General features: G+C 43.2%; 1 protein-coding gene across 1 annotated transcript; it reads right to left on the minus strand.

Annotated features, from left to right (window-relative positions):
• Positions 1-1,151: 1,151 nt before the first annotated feature.
• On the minus strand, positions 1,152-17,317 carry hlfa (HLF transcription factor, PAR bZIP family member a). Its single transcript, XM_041873640.2, has 4 exons — positions 16,909-17,317; positions 12,566-12,922; positions 2,184-2,401; positions 1,152-1,618 (listed from the first exon to the last, which is right to left on the minus strand). The coding sequence occupies exons 1-4, from the start codon at positions 17,021-17,023 to the stop codon at positions 1,403-1,405; spliced, it is 906 nt and encodes a 301-aa protein (XP_041729574.2). The 5' UTR covers positions 17,024-17,317; the 3' UTR covers positions 1,152-1,402.
• Between the last annotated feature and the right edge of the window lie 2,352 nt (positions 17,318-19,669).

Below are 19,669 nucleotides of genomic sequence, written 5' to 3' on the forward strand. Positions count from 1 at the left end.
TGGGGTTGAGATCTGGAGACTGGCTAGGCCACTCCAGGACCTTGAAATGCTTCTTACGAAGCCACTCCTTCGTTGCCCGGGCGGTGTGTTTGGGATCATTGTCATGCTGAAAGACCCAGCCACGTTTCATCTTCAATGCCCTTGCTGATGGAAGGAGGTTTTCACTCAAAATCTCACGATACATGGCCCCATTCATTCTTTCCTTTACACGGATCAGTCGTCCTGGTCCCTTTGCAGAAAAACAGCCCCAAAGCATGATGTTTCCACCCCCATGCTTCACAGTAGGTATGGTGTTCTTTGGATGCAACTCAGCATTCTTTGTCCTCCAAACACGACGAGTTGAGTTTTTACCAAAAGTTCTATTTTGGTTTCATCTGACCATATGACATTCTCCCAATCCTCTTCTGGATCATCCAAATGCACTCTAGCAAACTTCAGACGGGCCTGGACATGTACTGGCTTAAGCAGGGGGACACGTCTGGCACTGCAGGATTTGAGTCCCTGGCGGCGTAGTGTGTTACTGATGGTAGGCTTTGTTACTTTGGTCCCAGCTCTCTGCAGGTCATTCACTAGGTCCCCCCGTGTGGTTCTGGGATTTTTGCTCACCGTTCTTGTGATCATTTTGCGTCACCACGGGGTGAGATCTTACGTGGAGCCCCAGATCGAGGGAGATTATCAGTGGTCTTGTATGTCTTCCATTTCCTAATAATTGCTCCCACAGTTGATTTCTTCAAACCAAGCTGCTTACCTATTGCAGATTCAGTCTTCCCAGCCTGGTGCAGGTCTACAATTTTGTTTCTGGTGTCCTTTGACAGCTCGTTGGTCTTGGCCATAGTGGAGTTTGGAGTGTGACTGTTTGAGGTTGTGGACAGGTGTCTTTTATACTGATAACAAGTTCAAACAGGTGCCATTAATACAGGTAACGAGTGGAGGACAGAGGAGCCTCTTAAAGAAGAAGTTACAGGTCTGTGAGAGCCAGAAATCTTGCTTGTTTGTAGGTGACCAAATACTTATTTTCCACCATAATTTGCAAATAAATTCATTAAAAATCCTACACAATTCTCAATTTGTCTGTCATAGTTGACGTGTACCTATGATGAAAATTACAGGCCTCTCATCTTTTTAAGTGGGAGAACTTGCACAATTGGTGGCTGACTAAATACTTTTTTTCCCCACTGTACATACATACTCATAACCCATGTACATTGAGAAGACAGAATGAACAAACAAACGGATGCCAGTGACAGAATTCAAATTCCAAATTATAGAATCATATAGGATTACAATGTAGGGGGGGCAGTGCCACCAAAACGGAGGCACATTGTCCTTCAAACTCTTGGGTGACAGTGTGAGAGGGAGGGGTGTGGCGTGGATGTTTCCAGGGATGTTGGTTTGGGGAGGTTCACAGGGGCCCGTGCCGAGCCTCGTATTTGGCCACAATGTTCTTGGTGCGGCCCAGCTCCTTCCTCAAGTCGGCCACCTCTGAGCGAAGCGCACTGTTCTCCTTCTCCAGGAAGCCAGCCCGGATGGCAATTTGGTTCTCCTTCAGTCGCCTGGCATCCCGTGACCTCTTGGCTGCTACGTTGTTCTTTCTGCGTCTGGCCCAGTACTTGTCATCCTGGAAAGGGAGGTGAATCACACTGCTGTGATTCCAAATTTTTTCACACTACCTGTGGTATCGTAAAAATATGTGTGATTCACCTGAGTAATAAACAGTATTCCAAATGTGGCCTATTGTTTTATCTGTCATCATGTATTCATTTTCACTCATTACATTTCCATAATGTTGTTTAAAACTGCCTGACACATTAAATATCCTTTACACCCTGCAGGAAGCCATCTTACCTCAACAAACAAAATAGTACGTGATACACATCTTCCCAACAACTGATGAACGACGACATCATATGACCCGGGTTAAGGGTGAATGACCAGGGCTAAACCTGTCAATCTAAATCCTGGCCAAGTTCGCCTCCTCACTATCCTCCCTGAAAATGCTGCTGGTTTTGGGTTTGTGCCAACGCTCCTCCTTATACTGTGGTTTAAAATACTTCTGGTTATTTAGGTGGAATAAGTCCACTTGCTGGTTACATAACATAAGAAAACATGGTGCTTAAAGTCTTTGGCCAAACAAGTGGCGAAGACTTTGAACCGTCCACATAAGTAGGTTCCAGGTAGGTTACCTTGAGATCTTCGGGGATGAAGACCTTGCGTGCCTTTTTGATCATGGGCTGTGGTTTGAGCTCCTCTGGGGCGAACTTGCGTTTTCGGGGGTCAAACATCTCCTGTCCGGGCACGCTGGACAGGGCCAGGTCTGCAGGGTCGGGCTCGTAGCCCACTGGAACTTGAATGGACTCTGGATCGATGGGGCTGGGGGTGTTCCTGGCAGCTGAGGGCAGCACTGCAGGAGAAAGGCAAAGGAAAACAAGTTAGAAGGCGCCGGAGCGGATGGCTGCCGTTTTATGGAATTTTAACCAACCGTACTATTTTGTGTGTTTTTTCGTATTGTTTGTAACTTGTACATAATGTTGCTGCTACTGTCTTTTATGACCGAAAAGAGCTTCTGGACATCAGAACAGCGATTACTCACCTTGAACTGGACGAATAATCTTTATTTAATGAGTCGGACGAGAGGGATTTGCTCCAGACACCCGACATGGCCCTCATCCCCGTCATTCGCAGTAGAAAGAAAAGGAGATATCGCGGAAGGAGATCGGGGTGCCTGGTAAGGACCCGCTGACGAGTGGCTAATCTGCTTTTGCCATCGATACTATTGACAATCGCTTGATAATAAAGTGGACGAACTAAAGGCACGAATATCCTACCAATGGGACATTAAAAACGGTAATATCTTATAACATAACATACAGCTGGCAGGTTATACACTGTATCGGCAGGATAGAACAGCAGCCTCTGGTAAGACAAGGGGTGGCGGTCTATGTATATTTGTAAACAAAAGCTGGTGCACGATATCTAAGGAAGTCTCAAGGTTTTGCTCGCCTGAGGTAGAGTATCTCATGATAAGCTGTAGACCACACTATCTACCAAGAGAGTTTACATGTATATTCTTCGTAGCTGTCTATTTACCACCACAAACCGATGCTGGCACTAAGACCGCAGTCAATGAACTGTATACGGCTATAAGCAAACAGGAAAACGCTCATCCAGAGGCGGCGCTCCTAGTGGCCGGGGACTTTAATGCAGGGAAACTTAAATCTGTTTTACCTCATTTCTACCAGCATGTTAAACGTGCAACCAGAGGGAAAAAAACTCTAGACCACATTTACTCCACACACAGACACACGTACAAAGCTCTCCCTCGCCCTCCATTTGGCAAATCTGACCATGATTCTATCCTCCTGATTCCTGCTTACAAGCAAAAACTAAAGCTGGAAGCACCAGTGACTCGGTCAATAAAAAAGTGGTCAGATGCTACGGGACTGTTTTGCTAGCACAGACTGGAATATGTTCCGTGATTCTTCCGATGGCATTGAGGAGTACACCACATCAGTCACTGGCTTCATCAATAAGTGCATTGATGACGTCGTCCCCACAGTGACTGTACGTACATACCCCAACCAGAAGCCATGGATTACAGGCAACATCCGCACTGAGCTAAAGGGTAAAGCTGCCGCTTTCAAGGAGCGGGTCTCTAACCCAGAAGCTTATAAGAAATCCCGCTATGCCCTCTGCAACGAACAATCAAACAGGAAAAGCGTCAATACAGGACTAAGATCGAATCGTACTACACCGGCTCTGTCGGATGTGGCAGGGCTTGCAAACTATGACAGACTACAAAGGGAAGCACAGCCGCGAGCTACCCAGTGACACGAGCCTACCAGACGAGCTAAATTACTTCTATGCTCGCGTCGAGGCAAGTAACACTGAAACATGCATGAGAGCATCAGCTGTTCCGGACGACTGTGTGATCACGCTCTCCGTAGCCGATGTGAGTAAGACCTTTAGGTCAACATTCACAAGGCCGCAGGGCCAGACGGATTACCAGGACGTGTACTCCGAGCATGCGCTGACCAACTGGCAAGTGTCTTCACTGACATTTTCAACCTCTCCCTGTCTGAGTCTGTAATACCAACATGTTTCAAGCAGACCACCATAGTCCCTGTGTCCAAGAACACGAAGGTAACCTGCCTAAATGACTACCGACCTGTAGAACATCTGTAGCAATGAAAGTGCTTTGAAAGGCTGGTCATGGCTTAGATCAACACCATTATCCCAGAAACCCTAGACCCACTCCAATTTGCATACATCCCCAACAGATGATGCAATCTCTATTGCGCTACACACTGCCCTTTCACACCTGGACAAAAGGAACACCTATGTGAGAATGCTATTAATTGACTACAGCTCAGCGTTCAACACCATAGTGCCCTCAAAGCTCATCACTAAGCTAAGGACCCTGGGACTAAACACCTCCCTCTGCAACTGGATCCTGGACTTCCTGACGGGCCGCCCCCAGGTGGTAAGGGTAGGTAACAGCACATCCGCCACGCTGATCCTCAACACGGGGGCCCCTCAGGGGTGCGTGCTCAGTCCCCTCCTGTACTTCCTGTTCACTCATGACTGCATAGCCAGGCACGACTCCAACACCATCATTAAGTTTGCCGATGACACAACAGTGGTAGGCTTGATCACCGACAATGACGAGACAGCCTATAGGGAGGAGGTCAGACATCTGGCCGTGTGGTGCCAGGACAACAACCTCTCCCTCAACGTGATCAAGACAAAGGAGATGATTGTGGACTACAGGAATAAGAAGAGGACCGAGCACGCCCCCATTCTCATCGACGGGGCTGTAGTGGAGCAGGTTGAGAGCGTCAAGTTCCTTGGTGTCCACATCACCAACAAACTAAGATGGTTCAAACACACCAAGACAGTCGGGAAGAGGGCACGACAAAACCTATTCCCCCTAAGGAGACTGAAAAGATTTGGCATTGGTCCTCAGATCCTCAAAAGGTTCTACAGCTGCACCATCGAAGAGCATCCTGACTGGTTGCATCACTGCCTGGTATGGCAACTGCTCGGCCTCCAACCGCAAGGCACTACGGAGAGTAGTGCGTACGGCCCAGTACATCACTGCGGCCAAGCTTCCTGCCATCCAGGCGGTGTCAGAGGAAGGCCCTAAAAATTGTCAAAGACTCCAGCCACCCTAGTCATAGACGGTTCTCTCTGCTACCGCACGGCAAGCGGTACCGGAGCGCCAAGTCTAGGTCCAAGAGGCTTCTAAACAGCTTCTACCCCCAAGCCATAAGATTCCTGAACATCTAATCAAATGGCCACCCGGACTATTTGTATTGCTTAAGAGGCCACTTAGGGGGAAACTAACTCACGTGTGCCTGTTTACATCATAGTATTCTGCCATTCTCTTCGTTAACATGGTTGTGCTTTACCAAGGTGATCCTCTAGAACAGGGGTGTCAAACATACGGCCCGGTCCAATGTGGCCCATGGGTGGTTTGAGTAAAAATTGAAATGAAAGCTAGACAGTCAGGGAGCATAAAATATTCAGAAAAACAATGGATAGGGACTATTTGTTGCAAATCTTGACGGCAAGGAAATAGAACACATTTTGTGCGGCCCTCCGGACCTCGTTGAAGACCGTATGCGCCCCACGGGGAAAGATTTGTTTGACATCCCCTGCTCTAGAATCAATAACAGCCTTGCATGTGAAGATGGACTATATTCTTATGTCTGTCTTATTCTATACATGCTCATCATGTCAATTACTATTTAATCTAAGAAATTCTACAACTGGCTACACGCACAGGGAAGCAAAACAACGGTGGTTGCACATTTTAACCAGCAGGTGGTGCACAGAGAACACAAACACACACAGATAGACAGACCGACAGACAGACAGACACTCTCACAAACACAGAAGATATGTTATTTAAGCTTTTCTGGGCCCTGTTATCAGTGCCTCTAGTCAGCTGAGCTCAGGCAGACAACTACATTTTGTCTGTAAATTGACTTAAGGCAACCTCCTCATCAGCCAGCCTCGACATGTGCCTCTGCAATTGCTCTGTGGATGTTACGTAACACCTAATAGATTTCTATTGCACAGAGCAGCAGGTCAGCAGTTGACACTGTTTCACATTCTGCCCTTCATTATTCAGTGGATTAGCATGCTGAAATGAAGCGCTTAATTGGATGGCTTCATCAAAATCAGCTGTAATTTGATTGGTGGCTAGCGGTGAGCATCTTATGACAGTAAGCTAATAGAGACAGATGTCAGTGTATTTACTTGAGATTCGTCCATTTAAACAGCTTGACAATTACAACAATTCCCAATCAAATGACTGTAGTCTTTTGTAGTTGGTGTGAAAATGTAATGAGGAATGAAAGAAATACAAATTCTTCCTGCTGATGGTGAAAACATTTCACTCAAACAGAATTCAAAGGCCGAACATTTTAGGTCACTTCCTACGTCATGACCCAGTTTTTCTGTGCTTTAAGCTGGCTACGGCCTTAAGCCTTCTGACCTTTAGTTACAGCAGCATTTCTGGCTCCAGCCAGTCCTGGTTGAGATTTAAGAGGAGGCCAACATACAGGTCTGACCTGCTTGTACTACTCAATGTTATGCAGAAGGAAGTAAGACAGTTACTCCGGCCGTTTCAGAAGAGAGCCCAAGCCTAGCCATTAGCCAAGGCACCAATCTCCTTCTGACCTTCCTTGATACTACAGCTAACCATAGAATCCAGATTTACTATGTCCACCGTAACTCTCCTGGCTATTCAACCTACAACAACCCAGTCATCAGATCAGCCCAAGACACATCAGCAGAGTGCTATTAGTCCTGGCCCTACCCACACTAGAGGTCCGGTGTGGCTCAGTTGGTAGAGCATGGCACTTGCAACGCCAGGGTTGTTGGTTTGATTCCCATGGTGGACCAATATGGAGAAAATAAAGTATGAATATGTATGCACTCACTACTATAAGTCACTCTGGATAAGAGCGTCAAATGTAGACAAGCAAGTGTGACAACTACACTCTAGCGTCACCAGTGAATCACTGCATCAGTAGTCACTGACACATTAAGCTAAAATGGCTGGCCATCCAAAGTGGTACTTCAGCAGGGATTCAATTCAATGCCTCACTTCAGTGAATTGTCAAGAACACGGCGGCTGCATCCAAGGGTGCATGTTAGTCCCCAACAACAACAGGCCACTGACTCACACTGTCAGCTTAGCGCCAAGCTACTTACAAGGGCTAAATCAGACGCTGTCCAAAACAATCTGTCAAAAGTAGATCACCTGTATACATAACAAGCATGGTGGCCCAAACTTTCCCTCTGGAAACAGCCTGTCTTATCACTTTAACCATTAATTCTGACCAGATTACTGGAGTAAAAATACAGTGACATGCTTTACTGGCTAAGAGTGGCCTGGTGAAAAGCCTGGCTGATAGTGGCCTATAGTATTTGGTTGTGACCTCTCATCTACAAATCTCTGATAGGAAGAGACAACACACACCCGTCTGACAACGTGTGTTCAACGTCCACCAAATGTTCAACGTCCACCAAACATAGATAGACGGTAAGAGCTCTGCGTCTTGTTCCTTCTCTTGTAGGTCAATGCTCAGATTTGCATTGTGTGGGTGGGTAGTAGAACCAGTGCATATGGGACGGAGGGCTAAGTTGGCTCTGACCTGACTCAGACCTGCCTGTTCTTCCTCTGACCGCTGGACAGTCAGGAGAGAAACTCAAACCCTCTTTAAACTGGTTTGATTTTCATTAACATTTTAAGCTCGACCCCTAAGGAATGACAACATCGAGGCTGTGCCTTTTCCAACCAATCTTCAAAATTAAGTGTGAGCTAGTGGGGGATTCATATTATGGTGTTAAGTGTTTTACTGTATATGAATGTGATGCTAAACAACATGGAGTCAACAGGAGAACTGACCACACCTCCCCCTCAATCTGTTTCCATAGGTACCACACACCTTTATCAGACAGTCACTTCCATGGCACACAAGTTTAGACCTGACCTTTGACCTTGTCTACGTTCCACTTCCCTTGTGGCCCCTGCCAACAACACACCGTAGGCCCCTTATTGAACCAGCAGTGGGACCAGCTAACTCCACTGGATATCTGCTGTGATAACAAAGCTATCTCAGGCTGCATTGTGCTGGGATGCAATATGGAATTGGGAGGTTTGTGGGGCGGGCTAGGCTGGAGGCGTATGTTATAGCAGTATAGCCTTGGCCATGTGATCTCACCAGGGTTCAGCCTGTGCCTCTGCTATGGCTCCGACTGGGATCTGTCTGGTGAGGGAGAATTAAAAGGGAGGAGGGAGGAGATGCTCATGCCATGACAAACTCCCGTTAGCAGTGGGGCGACACATGGCAGATGCATGTGTCTGTCAGGAAGACCTAGCCGTACTCACGTGCATAACAGGGGCGAGGACAGGCCCTGTGAAACTGTACCAGACAAAACACACACACTCTCTCGCACTGAGACAAATATACACGCACGTACACATACACCCTCACATGCTGGGATTCTTTGTACTGTAACTGTACAGATGTACTTCTTTGACATGAGTGATGGACTTGTGTCCAGATGTACTATTACTACCTGTGGTGAGGCCAAAAACTGTTTACAGTACCACGTCAAGGTTTGTTCCCAGCTTTTTGTTTTCTTGTTTACTTTGTGAAAGCAGTGGGGAAATAAAAACTGTTCACTGCACACTGACCAAGGACATGCATATGGCTATATTTGGCAGTCATCATTTCAAACAAACTATTACACTTCTGTCTGCGACTACTTTCAAGGGACAAGTTAAATCATATTAAATGTGTCAAACAGAATGCCATACATCAAAATAAGTTATGTGAAAAAGAAAAAAATATATGTCTGGATAAGAGCGTCTGCTAAATGACTAAAATGTAATGTAAATGTAGGGCATTTACAATTCCTTCAAATGTGATTGCAAATCACAGTAAAAGCATGCTGGGTGGAGCAGAGTCATAGTCATATTTCAGAAGATTATATGTGTGGGATCCAAAATGTCAATTTCTAAGTCAAGGGAAGAAATTTTCCACCTCTTCCTTACCATGTAAGGGGGGGGGGATTTATACAGTAGAGTATCGTAATATTATTTACGACAATATTATATCGACTCTATGACTCCAAGTATCGATTCTCAACAACAACAAACATTTTTTGCTAGGTAGGCTGGCGCTAGTCGGCTGTACCTGTGCCAAAACGTTGGTATTTCTCCTTCTATAGCTTGGCCTCAATCTTCTATTAAAATGGTGAGCCAACATGTTTTCAACACTTTTATTTCCATGACTGATCAAAACTCGTTTTCATGGCTCTCTCGTCCCTCTGCAGCAGACATAGTGAGCAATATGTTTGGAACATTGAATACACAAAATCGCAGTATCAAATCGCAATACATATAGAAGTGTGATACATATAGAATCGCAATAAATATCGTATTGGCACTTAAGTGTCGCGATAATATCGTATCGTGAGGAGCCCTGGCAATTCCCAGCACTACCATTTAAGTGGTAATTCATATGAATTCAAGTCTACTACACAGGCCAGTTTCACTAGACCACCATCACTGTTCACATTGGGACTTGGTAGATCATTAATGACTAAGATGAAAAACCTTTGGACATACACTACCAGTCAAAAGTTTGGACACACCTACTCATTCAAGGGTTTTTCTTAATTTTTTTACAATTTTTACATTGTAGAATAATAGTGAAGACATCAAAACTATGAAATAACACATATGGGATCATGTAGTAACCAAAAAAGCGTTCAACAAATCAAAATATATTTTATATTTGAGATTCTTCACAGTAGCCACCCTTTGCCATGATGACAGCTTTGCACACTCTTGGCATTCTCTCAACCAGCTTCATGAGGTAGTCACCTGGAATGAATTTCAATTAACAGGTGTGCCTTCTTAAAAGTTAATTTGTGGAATTTCTTTCCTTCTTAATGCGTTTGAGCCAATCAGTTGTGTTGTGACAAGGTAGGAGTGGTATACAGAAGATAGCCCTATTTGGTAAAAGGCCAAGTCCATATTATGGCAAGAACAGCTCAAATAAGCAAAGAGAAACGACAGTCCATCATTACTTTAAGAGATGAAGGTCAGTCAATACGGAAAATTTCAAGAATTGTGCAGTCGCAAAAACCATCAAGCGCTATGATGAAACTGGCTCTCATGAGGACCGCCACAGGGATGGAAGACCCAGAGTTACCTCTGCTGCAGAGGATAAGTTCATTAGAGTTACCAGCCTCAGAAATAGCAGCCCAAATAAATTCTTCACAGAGTTCAAGTCACAGACACATCTCAACATGAACTGTTCAGAGGAGACTGTGTGAATCAGGGCTTCATGGTCGAATTGCTGCAAAGAAACCACTACTAAAGGACACCAATAAGAAGAAGAGACCTGCTTGGGCCAAGAAACACGAGCAATGGACATTAGACCGGTGGAAATGTGTCCTTTGGTCTGGAGTCCAAATGTGAGATTTTTGGTTCCAACCGCTGTGTCTTTGTGAGACACGGTGTGGGTGAACGGATGATCTCTGCGTGTGTAGTTCCCATCGTAAAGCATGGAGGAGGTGGTGTTATGGTGTGGGGGTGCTTTGCTGGTGATACTGTCTGTGATTTATTTAGAATTCAAGGCACACTTAACCAGCATGGCTACCACAGCATTCTGCAGCGATACGCCATCCCATCTGGTTTGGGCTTAGTGGGACTATCATTTGTTTTTCAACAGGACAACGACCCAACACACTTCCAGGCAGTGTAAGGGCTATTTTACCAAGAAGGAGAGTGATGGAGTGCTGCATCAGATGACCTGGCCTCCACAATCCCCAGATCTCAAACAAATTGAGATGGTTTTGGATGAGTCGGACAGCAGAGTGAAGGAAAAGAAGCCAACAAGTGCTCAGCATATGTGGGAACTCCTTCAAGACTGTTGGAAAAGCATTCCAGGTGAAGCTGGTTGAGAGAATGCCAAGAGTGTGCAAAGCTGTCAAGGCAAAGGGTTTAACACTTTTTTGGTTACTACATGATTCCATATGTGTTATTTCATAGTTTTGATGTCTTCACTATTATTCTACAATGTAGAAACTAGTACAAAATAAAGTAAAAACCCTTGAATGAGTAGGTGTGTCCAAACCTTTGACTGGTACTGTACATAGGTCTATTGGAATAAAATGCAGCAGAACGTGTTTCGTGTGAGTGTTCAACTTCTATACAATCTGAGGATGTTTACTGATAATGGTGTCTTAACTCATATCCATAAACCCTCAACAAGTATGGGACAAATAATATAGCTCACACCGAGCAGAGACATAGTAAACATGAGATTATGTTATACACTGGAACATTGTAAAAGGCAGGTTTCCATACAGTGTGTATGTGATTATAAGCATTGTATTTGACACACTGTGCTCTACCAACTATGACAAGATATCACATACCAACCAAAATACCTACCAAAGTTACTATAGAACACTAAACCAATTCCCTTTAAACATTTAAATAACATACTTATAAATGATGTGATAATACCTTATTTACGTATACTTGATTTAAAAAAATAGGGTTATAAAGACATCTACCATCCTCATCATTAAAAAAACAATTACAGCCAATAGAACCACTATTTTCCCCTCGACTAGAAGATTCAGATAGGATGTCCATTGTTTAGCAACAAAGAATTGGCTAACACAAACCAGATCACACCTGCCTGCTCCAACAAACACACCAATTACACTGACACTCTTATTCACACCCCCACTTTCAAGAGGCTGAAACCATGACAACTAGCTTTATGGAAGATGTTTTCCTTGGTGAACCTGTAAATAAGGCATGTTTTCCTCACGCCTCTAAAATCACTGGGACTCCAGCAATGTGTTTCATTAAGGAGGAATGTGTCTTTCTGGTTGTGTCTCCAGTAGGCAGCAACAGATCCGGTCAGGGAAGATGCGTCAGGATTCACCTTAGGCAAACAAAGCATAACGGAGCATCGCGTGCCAAACAACAAAATGAGCCTAATCTCAATCAATATAGGAATTTCATTGGGTATGTAGTAAAACTGTAAATGTTAATGTTTGTTGACATTTGATGACAAAAATGACACAGTTGTGGGATCAAAACTATAACCCACACAAGTACTTGGCACAATGCCACTCAAGCTCCAAAGTCCAGGGCCAGAATTGTAGAAGAAATGTCCTAGCATACTCAAAGCCCCTGAAGTAGCCTAAATACTGAGAAACCTATATCTGTGCTTTTGGTCAGAGTGGAACGGGATCTACAGTAAACGCAGAAAGTTCAGTGTTGAGAAGACAACCTGGTCATGATGTGCGTGCTGATAACTACGTCGAGTACAGCAGGTGAACAAACAGCACCTGGCGCATATTATTAGAAAGCTCTTCTCCTACAGCTAAGGTTTTGACCATGGAGATTTGCCCTAATTTGAGAGCTATAGAAGGGTTGTGTGTGTGTATGTTTGGTTGACGTTGCAGATGTTTGCCCTCGTTTGAAAGTGTTCCTGTGCTGTGTGTTATGGTCTTTTACCTGCTCTGGCTGGGGGGCTCTGGAGACAGTTCTGGGAGACCATGGCTGTATGAACGGCGGTAGTGGTGTGGCTGCTGAGGTCGACCACAGAGGGTGTGGGGGGTGCAGGTGGAACCTGCTGGATAGTGGGCTGCCGGGGCTGCTGTGGCTGGTTTTGGTTATTCTGAGCTGAGTTTGCAGGGATGCCATTCTCTGACAGAAACTCTTCCAGGTCCATGTACTCCAGCTGAAAGTTGTCACCATCATATGGCAAGGTCTTGTCCCACAGGGTTGGCCCCAGGAAGGCCGACTGTGGAGTATTGGCCCCGCCTTCATCATCCAACTTTTTCTCTTTCTCCTTCTTCTCTTTTCCCAAACCTGCAAATATTTGGAGAGAGTCATAATGTATCACTGTTAGACCAAAACAGCCAAACAATGCCTTTTCAATGTCAAAATGGCTAAGCCAATAAAAGGCCAAGGTTTTAAATGTATATATACACAATATCTACAGCCCCTGATTGTTGATTATGTGCCTTGCAAAAGTATAAATCCCCCTTGGCGTTTTTCCTATTTTGTTGCATTAATTTAAATTGATTTTTATTTGGATTTCATGTAATGGACATACACAAAATAGTCCAAATTGGTGAAGTGAAATGAAAAAAAATAACTGCGTGCATATTTATTCACCCCCTTTGCTATGAAACCCCTAAATAAGATCTGGTGCAACCAATTACCTTCAGAAGTCACATAATTAGTTAAATAAAGTCCACCTGTGTGCAATCCAAGTGTCACATGATCTCAGTATATATATACACACACACCTGTTCTGAAAGGCCCCAGAGTCTGCAACACCACTAAGCAAGCGGCACCACCAAGCAAGCGGCACCATGAAGACCAAGGAGCTCTCCAAACAGGTCAGGGACAAGGTTTTGGAGAAGTACAGCTCAGGGTTGGGTTATAAAAAAATATCTGAAACTTTGAACATCCCACGGAGCACCATTAAATCCATTATTCAAAAATGGAAAGAATATGGCACCACAACAAACCTGCCAAGAGAGGGCTGTCCACCAAAACTCACAGACCAGGCAAGGAGGGCATTAATCCGAGAGGCAACAAAGAGACAAAAGATAACCCTGAAGGAGCTGCAAAGCTCCACAGTGGAGATTGGAGTTTCTGTCCATAGGACCACTTTAAGCCGTACAATCCACAGAGCTGGGCTTTACGGAAGAGTGGAAAAATGCCATTGCTTAAAGAAAAAAATAAGCAAACACGTTTGGTGTTCGTCAAAAGGTATGTGGGAGACTCCCCAAACATATGGAAGAAGGTACTCTGGTCAGATGAGACTAAAATTGAGCTTTTTGGCCATCAAGGAAAAATGTCTGGCGCAAACCCAACACCTCTCATCACCCCGAGAACACAAGCATCCTCATCGGCAGGGACTGGGAAACTGGTCAGAATTGAAGGAATGATGGATGGCGCTAAATACAGGGAAATTCTTGAGGGAAACCTGTTTCAGTTTTCCAGAGATTTAAGACTGGGACGGAGGTTCACCTTCCAGCAGGACAATGACCCTAAGCATACTGCTAAAGCAACACTCGAGTGGTGTAAGGGGAAACATTTAAATGTCTTAGTCCTCAATCCAATTGAGAATCTGTGGTATGACTTAAAAGATTGCTGTACACCAGCGGAACCCATCCAACTTGAAGGAGCTGGAGCAGTTTTGCCTTGAAGAATGGGCAAAAATCCCATTGGCTAGATGTGCCAAGCTTATAGAGACATACCCCAAGAGACTTGGGGGGGGGAGGATAGATATGCACGCTCAAGTTCTGTTTTTTTGTCTTATTTCAAAATAAAAAATATTTTGCATCTTCAAAGTGGTAGGCATGTTGTGTAAATCAAATTATACAAACCCCAAACATTTTTTAATTACAGGTTGTAAGGCAACAAAATAGGAAAAATGCCAGGGGGGGGGTGAATACTTTCGCAAGCCACTGTAGGTCTACTTGAGGTGTATTTGAATGTTTATATTCTTTATGCAAATAGATAAATAACCAAACTACAGTAAACACCCCATCAACTTAAATAGCAAAAGCATTAGGCTATCTATATATTCCTATCAAGTTGTTGACAAATAAGTCAATCTAAATGTATCTAGACTGGCTACTCTTCGGAATACTAACTATGGTGTATTTACAGTAGATTGCAAACTTCCAACAGTAGTACATGGTAATTCTACATGAAGTAAAATTGTGGGACTTGCTTTAGCTCTTTAAAAGTATTTTTGTAGTAGTGTTCAGATTTTTGTCTAAGTTGTTGGGAAAGTGGTCAAAATTCCAGTTGTTTTTAAAAGTTGTTTGATTGGTAGAAGATATTTATGTTCTGATTTGAATAGCAGAGAAGTAGACCAAGATGGCATATCCTCTAAGTTTTGGGGAAAGTGGTCAAAGTAGGTGATTTGTGTCAAAAGTCTAAATGTTTACTCATTGTCTCATGCTAGAAATGTGCTCATCCAGTGCTATAATTTGACATTTCTGAAAGTTATATGACAATTCAACAGTGGGAAGTTAGGTTAATGAATGCAGTTGATACCATTACTAAAACAGCTGTCACTTATGATCAACAGAAAATCATTCTGTTCTGATTTCAGATTTGAATGTGTTGTCACGACACCAGAGTTTTGACTTCGATACCAGGTTTAGTATCACAATACTCGATACCAAAATGATACCAATGGAAAAAAAGAAGGCGTATTAGCCAAAGTCGCAGAATGGTACTTGATCCAGATGGATCTTTTGAGTTCATTATCATTACATTTTAAATGTTTGAATGTATGCATTAACTAATCAATTTCACTGTTTTTTTTTACCTAACTACATAACAACATAATGGTCATCATTTTTTGAATGGTAAATCTCTAGTCTATTGATAAATGGGTAAATCAAGATGTAGCCTAGGCCTATTTACAATACAGGTGAATGCATATTCAGTAGGAGTGTGCGCATGAGTTATTGACCTTGTTTTGGCTGATTTCATTGGGGCTACAGAAAGTACTGAAGTTTCGGTATACAGTGAAACACTCATTTGAATAGCAGAGAAGTAGACCAAGAAGTCATACCCTCTAAGTTTTTGTCTAAAGTGCTGGGAAAGTGGGCAAAATGTCAGCTGTACGGTTTTACCGTTAGAATATATTTTTGTTGCGATTTCAGATTTCAATAGCAGAGAAGTAGAGGAAGATTCCATATGCACTAACTTTTTGTCTAACTTGTTGGGAAAGTGTCAAAGTAGCTGAGTTTCATTGTTCACAGTGCATAGAATGTTGGATGTAATGATGTCACAATGGGACCTTTAGAATGTTTAAATCCCTTTAAAGGAAATCCCTTTAAAGTGGATGGAGGACAAAAAGAAGGGCAAAAAGCTTAATAGTTTATAAAGTGTAAAAAATATCAAAAAGTTGTACACAAGCACACTGGTCCTGACCACTCTGCACTTCTTAAAAGTTTGAATTACGTTTCTAGCTTAAACGGTGTACGAAAAATAGCATTCTAAATAATAATAAGTACTGTATGATAAACATTTAAAGTGGGACGTTTTCTGTCGCAAGTCACGTTAATTAAAGGGATAGCTGCTACACTGTATCCTTATAAGGCTGGAGCTGTCAGACCAGGAATGTATTTTGACATTTAACTACACAAATTGCAACCATGATGTATCATACTCCTCCAGAACTGGCTAGATGTAGTAGTAATAATACATTAGACTTAAAGCGGCAATCAGCAGTACAAACAATAACAAAGCGAATCCCGTTCGGTAAAAAGCTGAGGGATGGGGCTATAGAAATGTAACCACTCTCAAATTCATAGACAGAGTTATGGATACAAGGACTGACCATCCATGATATCAAAGTTGTTGTTTTAACCATGCTTTGAGGCTATATTGTGTTTGTTTACCTTTTCTTTGTTTACAAACGTTGGAGTAAAACAAACTTATATTTTAGGTTCTGATGGGGTATGACAGTTGAACTAAGCTCATGAGCCATTTATAAGCTATATTCTTCAAGAATCAATGGTTACATTTTAATTTATAAGTCCAAAAATGGATGTAGCAACTCCAGATTTCCCCTTTAATTTACACTTGATTAAACACCAATTCTTAGTAACCGCTATAAAAATAAAAAAAGTGGAAAACACCGGGCTACTGAAATATTGTAGCCAGCGGAGACGTTGTTTTTTCTGCATTGTATCTCGCTTGCTCGCGCGCTACAACACTGACAGATCAAGATTGAAAGCGAGACGGACCAAACAATCGTCTCAAAAAGACAGTAAACTACCGCGCAACAAATGTTTTGATGTCTGCGTTTTGTTTACCTTCTTCATGATGAAACGGCAGCTTCATTGGATTCTCCAACAGGGATTTCAGTACGCCATTAGTTGGAGGTTGAAAAGATGAGTTTAAAGGAACCGGTCTGGCCATGTTCTCCATTGGTCTGGAGGACGATAGTATAGCCTACAATTGCTGTAATTCCAAAAGAAGACCCAAGTTTGAAAAGATGTTAAACAAACACCAAACCTCAACGCTTGACCCAACCTGGAGTTGCGACCGAGAAATTGAAATCCGCGCAGAAAAGAACAGTTAAGGTTTTCGTCGAACGTCGCTAGTTAGAGAAGGCAGGAGAACTAGCTGGATGTGAAGCTCAAGATAGTTCACAATCCATTTGCGGACACCGATGTACATGACGTCAAACCTTTGGCAAATACATTAATACCGACTCTGCGAATGAAATGGAGGGAAGGAGGGTCTGACCACTGCTGAATAGGGAACTTGTTTCATCATTTTTTTTCTCAGCCCTTTTCTCCTTGAAAATATATATGTCAATTGACAGATTACTTCGACATGGCGTATGTGATCGTTGTACTACCCACATGCATTAGGCTTGGTATGTAGTGCAAGATCAATAGATTGAGCCCCCCCATACATTTCTCTCTCTCCCCGTTAGGCTGCACTGGTGGCAGCAGTGGGATCATTGTGGTGCTCTCTCAGGGCCTTGTAAGCATGTGGGGCTTTGAGTGAGAGGACATACAACCCTTCTTTAAAGAGGGGAAATAATGTAATTTATGCCTACTGCAATATGGACATATACCTCTACACAGAGGACTGTGTTATTAGGTGCTCACCACTGCAATAGGATATGGATCGAGCCCCCGTGAGCCCCTATCATAGCATCTCTCTCTCTCTCCTGTACATTCAATAGACAATCATTTAAATCTTGTTTCCACCAAACTGGTAACTAATCACCACTAAGAAGATGTTATTATTTTATTTTTTTATTGTCAAACACACCGGATAGGTGTAGTGAAATGTGTTGTTTTACAGGGTCACCCATAGTAGTATGGCGCCCCTGGAGTAAATTAGGGTTAAGTGCCTTGCTCAAGGGCACAGCAATAGATGTTTCACCTTGTCGGCTCGGATATTCGAACCAGTGACCTTTCAGTTACTGGCCCAATGCGCTAACTGCTAGGCTACTAAAATTAGTAGGCTTATAACAGGTGTGCCAACTGTACATTTCTTAACCTTAGATCTATAGGCCTACTATTGGCCACATAGTCATTCAATTATATACAAACATTTATTTTCTCTCTCCATTATGCCCTACAAACACTTAAACTATGGCCTACAACAGCCCTCTACAATCATTTTATTTCTTAAAACATAAAACGAATCAATTAGAATGATGCAAGTACTAAAAATGCCCAGGACATCTACAGCACCTGATGTCACAGGAAAGCCAAAAAGATCATCAAGCACATCAACCACCCGAGCCACGGCCTGTTCACCCTGCTATCATCCAGAAGGCGAGGTCAGTACAGGTGCATCAAAGCTGAAAGAGAGACTGAAAAACACCTTCTATCTCAAGGGCATCAGACTGTTAAATAGCCATCACTAGCCGGCCTCCACCCAGTACCCTGCCCTGTAACTTAGTCACTGTCACTAGCCAACTACCAGCCGGTTACTCTACCATGTACCTTAGAGACTGCTGCCCTATGTACATAGACATGGAACACTGCTGACTTTAATAATGGAACACTGGTCACTTGAATAATGTTTACATACTGTTTTACTCATTTCATATTTATATACTCTATTCTAGTCAAGGCCATCCTATTAAACTATTGCTCTATATATACTATTCTATCCTACAGATACTCAATATTCTATCCACATACTGTCCATAATGTCTATACATCCCATCACATACATATATATACACACACGCATTTGTAGATATATACAGTGCATTCGGAAAGTATTCAGACCCCTTGACTTTTTCCACATTTTGTTACCCTACAGCCTTATTCTAAAATGGATAAAATATTTTTTTCCCCTCATCAATCTACACACAATACCCCATAATGACAAAGCGAAAACAGTTTTTTAGAAATGTTAGCAAATGTATTACAAATTAAAACAGAAATACCTTATTTACATAAGTATTCAGCCCCTTTGCTATGAGACTCGAAATTGAGCTCAGGTGCATCCTGTTTCCATTGATCATCCTTGAGATGTTTCTACAACTTGATTGGAGTCCACCTGTGGTAAATGAAATTGATTGGACATGATTTGGAAAGGCACACACCTGTCTATATAAGGTCCCACAGTTGACAGTGCATGGCAGAGCAAAAACCAAGCCATGAGGTTGAATTGTCCGTAGAGTTCCGAGACAGGATTGTGTCGAGGCACTGATCTGGTGAAGGGTACCCAAACATTTCTGCAGCATTGAAGGTCCCCAAGAACACAGTGGCCTCTATCATTCTTAAATGGAAGAAGTTTGGAACCACCAAGACTCTTTCTAGAGCTGGCCGCCCGGCCAAACTGAACAATCAGAGGAGAAGGGCCTTGTTCAGGGAGGTGACCAAGAACCCGATGGTCACTCTGACAGAGCTGTAGAGTTCCTCTGTGGAGATGGAGGAACCTTCCAGAAACACAAACATCTCTACAGCTCTCCACCAATCAGGCCTTTATGGTAGAGTAGCCAGACGGAAGCCACTCCTCAGTAAAAGGCACATGACAGCCCGCTTGGAGTTTGCTAAAAGGCACCTAAAGGACTCTCAGACCATGAGGAACAAGATT

Source organism: Coregonus clupeaformis, unplaced genomic scaffold (genome assembly GCF_020615455.1).
Source record: "Coregonus clupeaformis isolate EN_2021a unplaced genomic scaffold, ASM2061545v1 scaf0610, whole genome shotgun sequence".
NCBI lineage: Eukaryota > Metazoa > Chordata > Actinopteri > Salmoniformes > Salmonidae > Coregonus > Coregonus clupeaformis.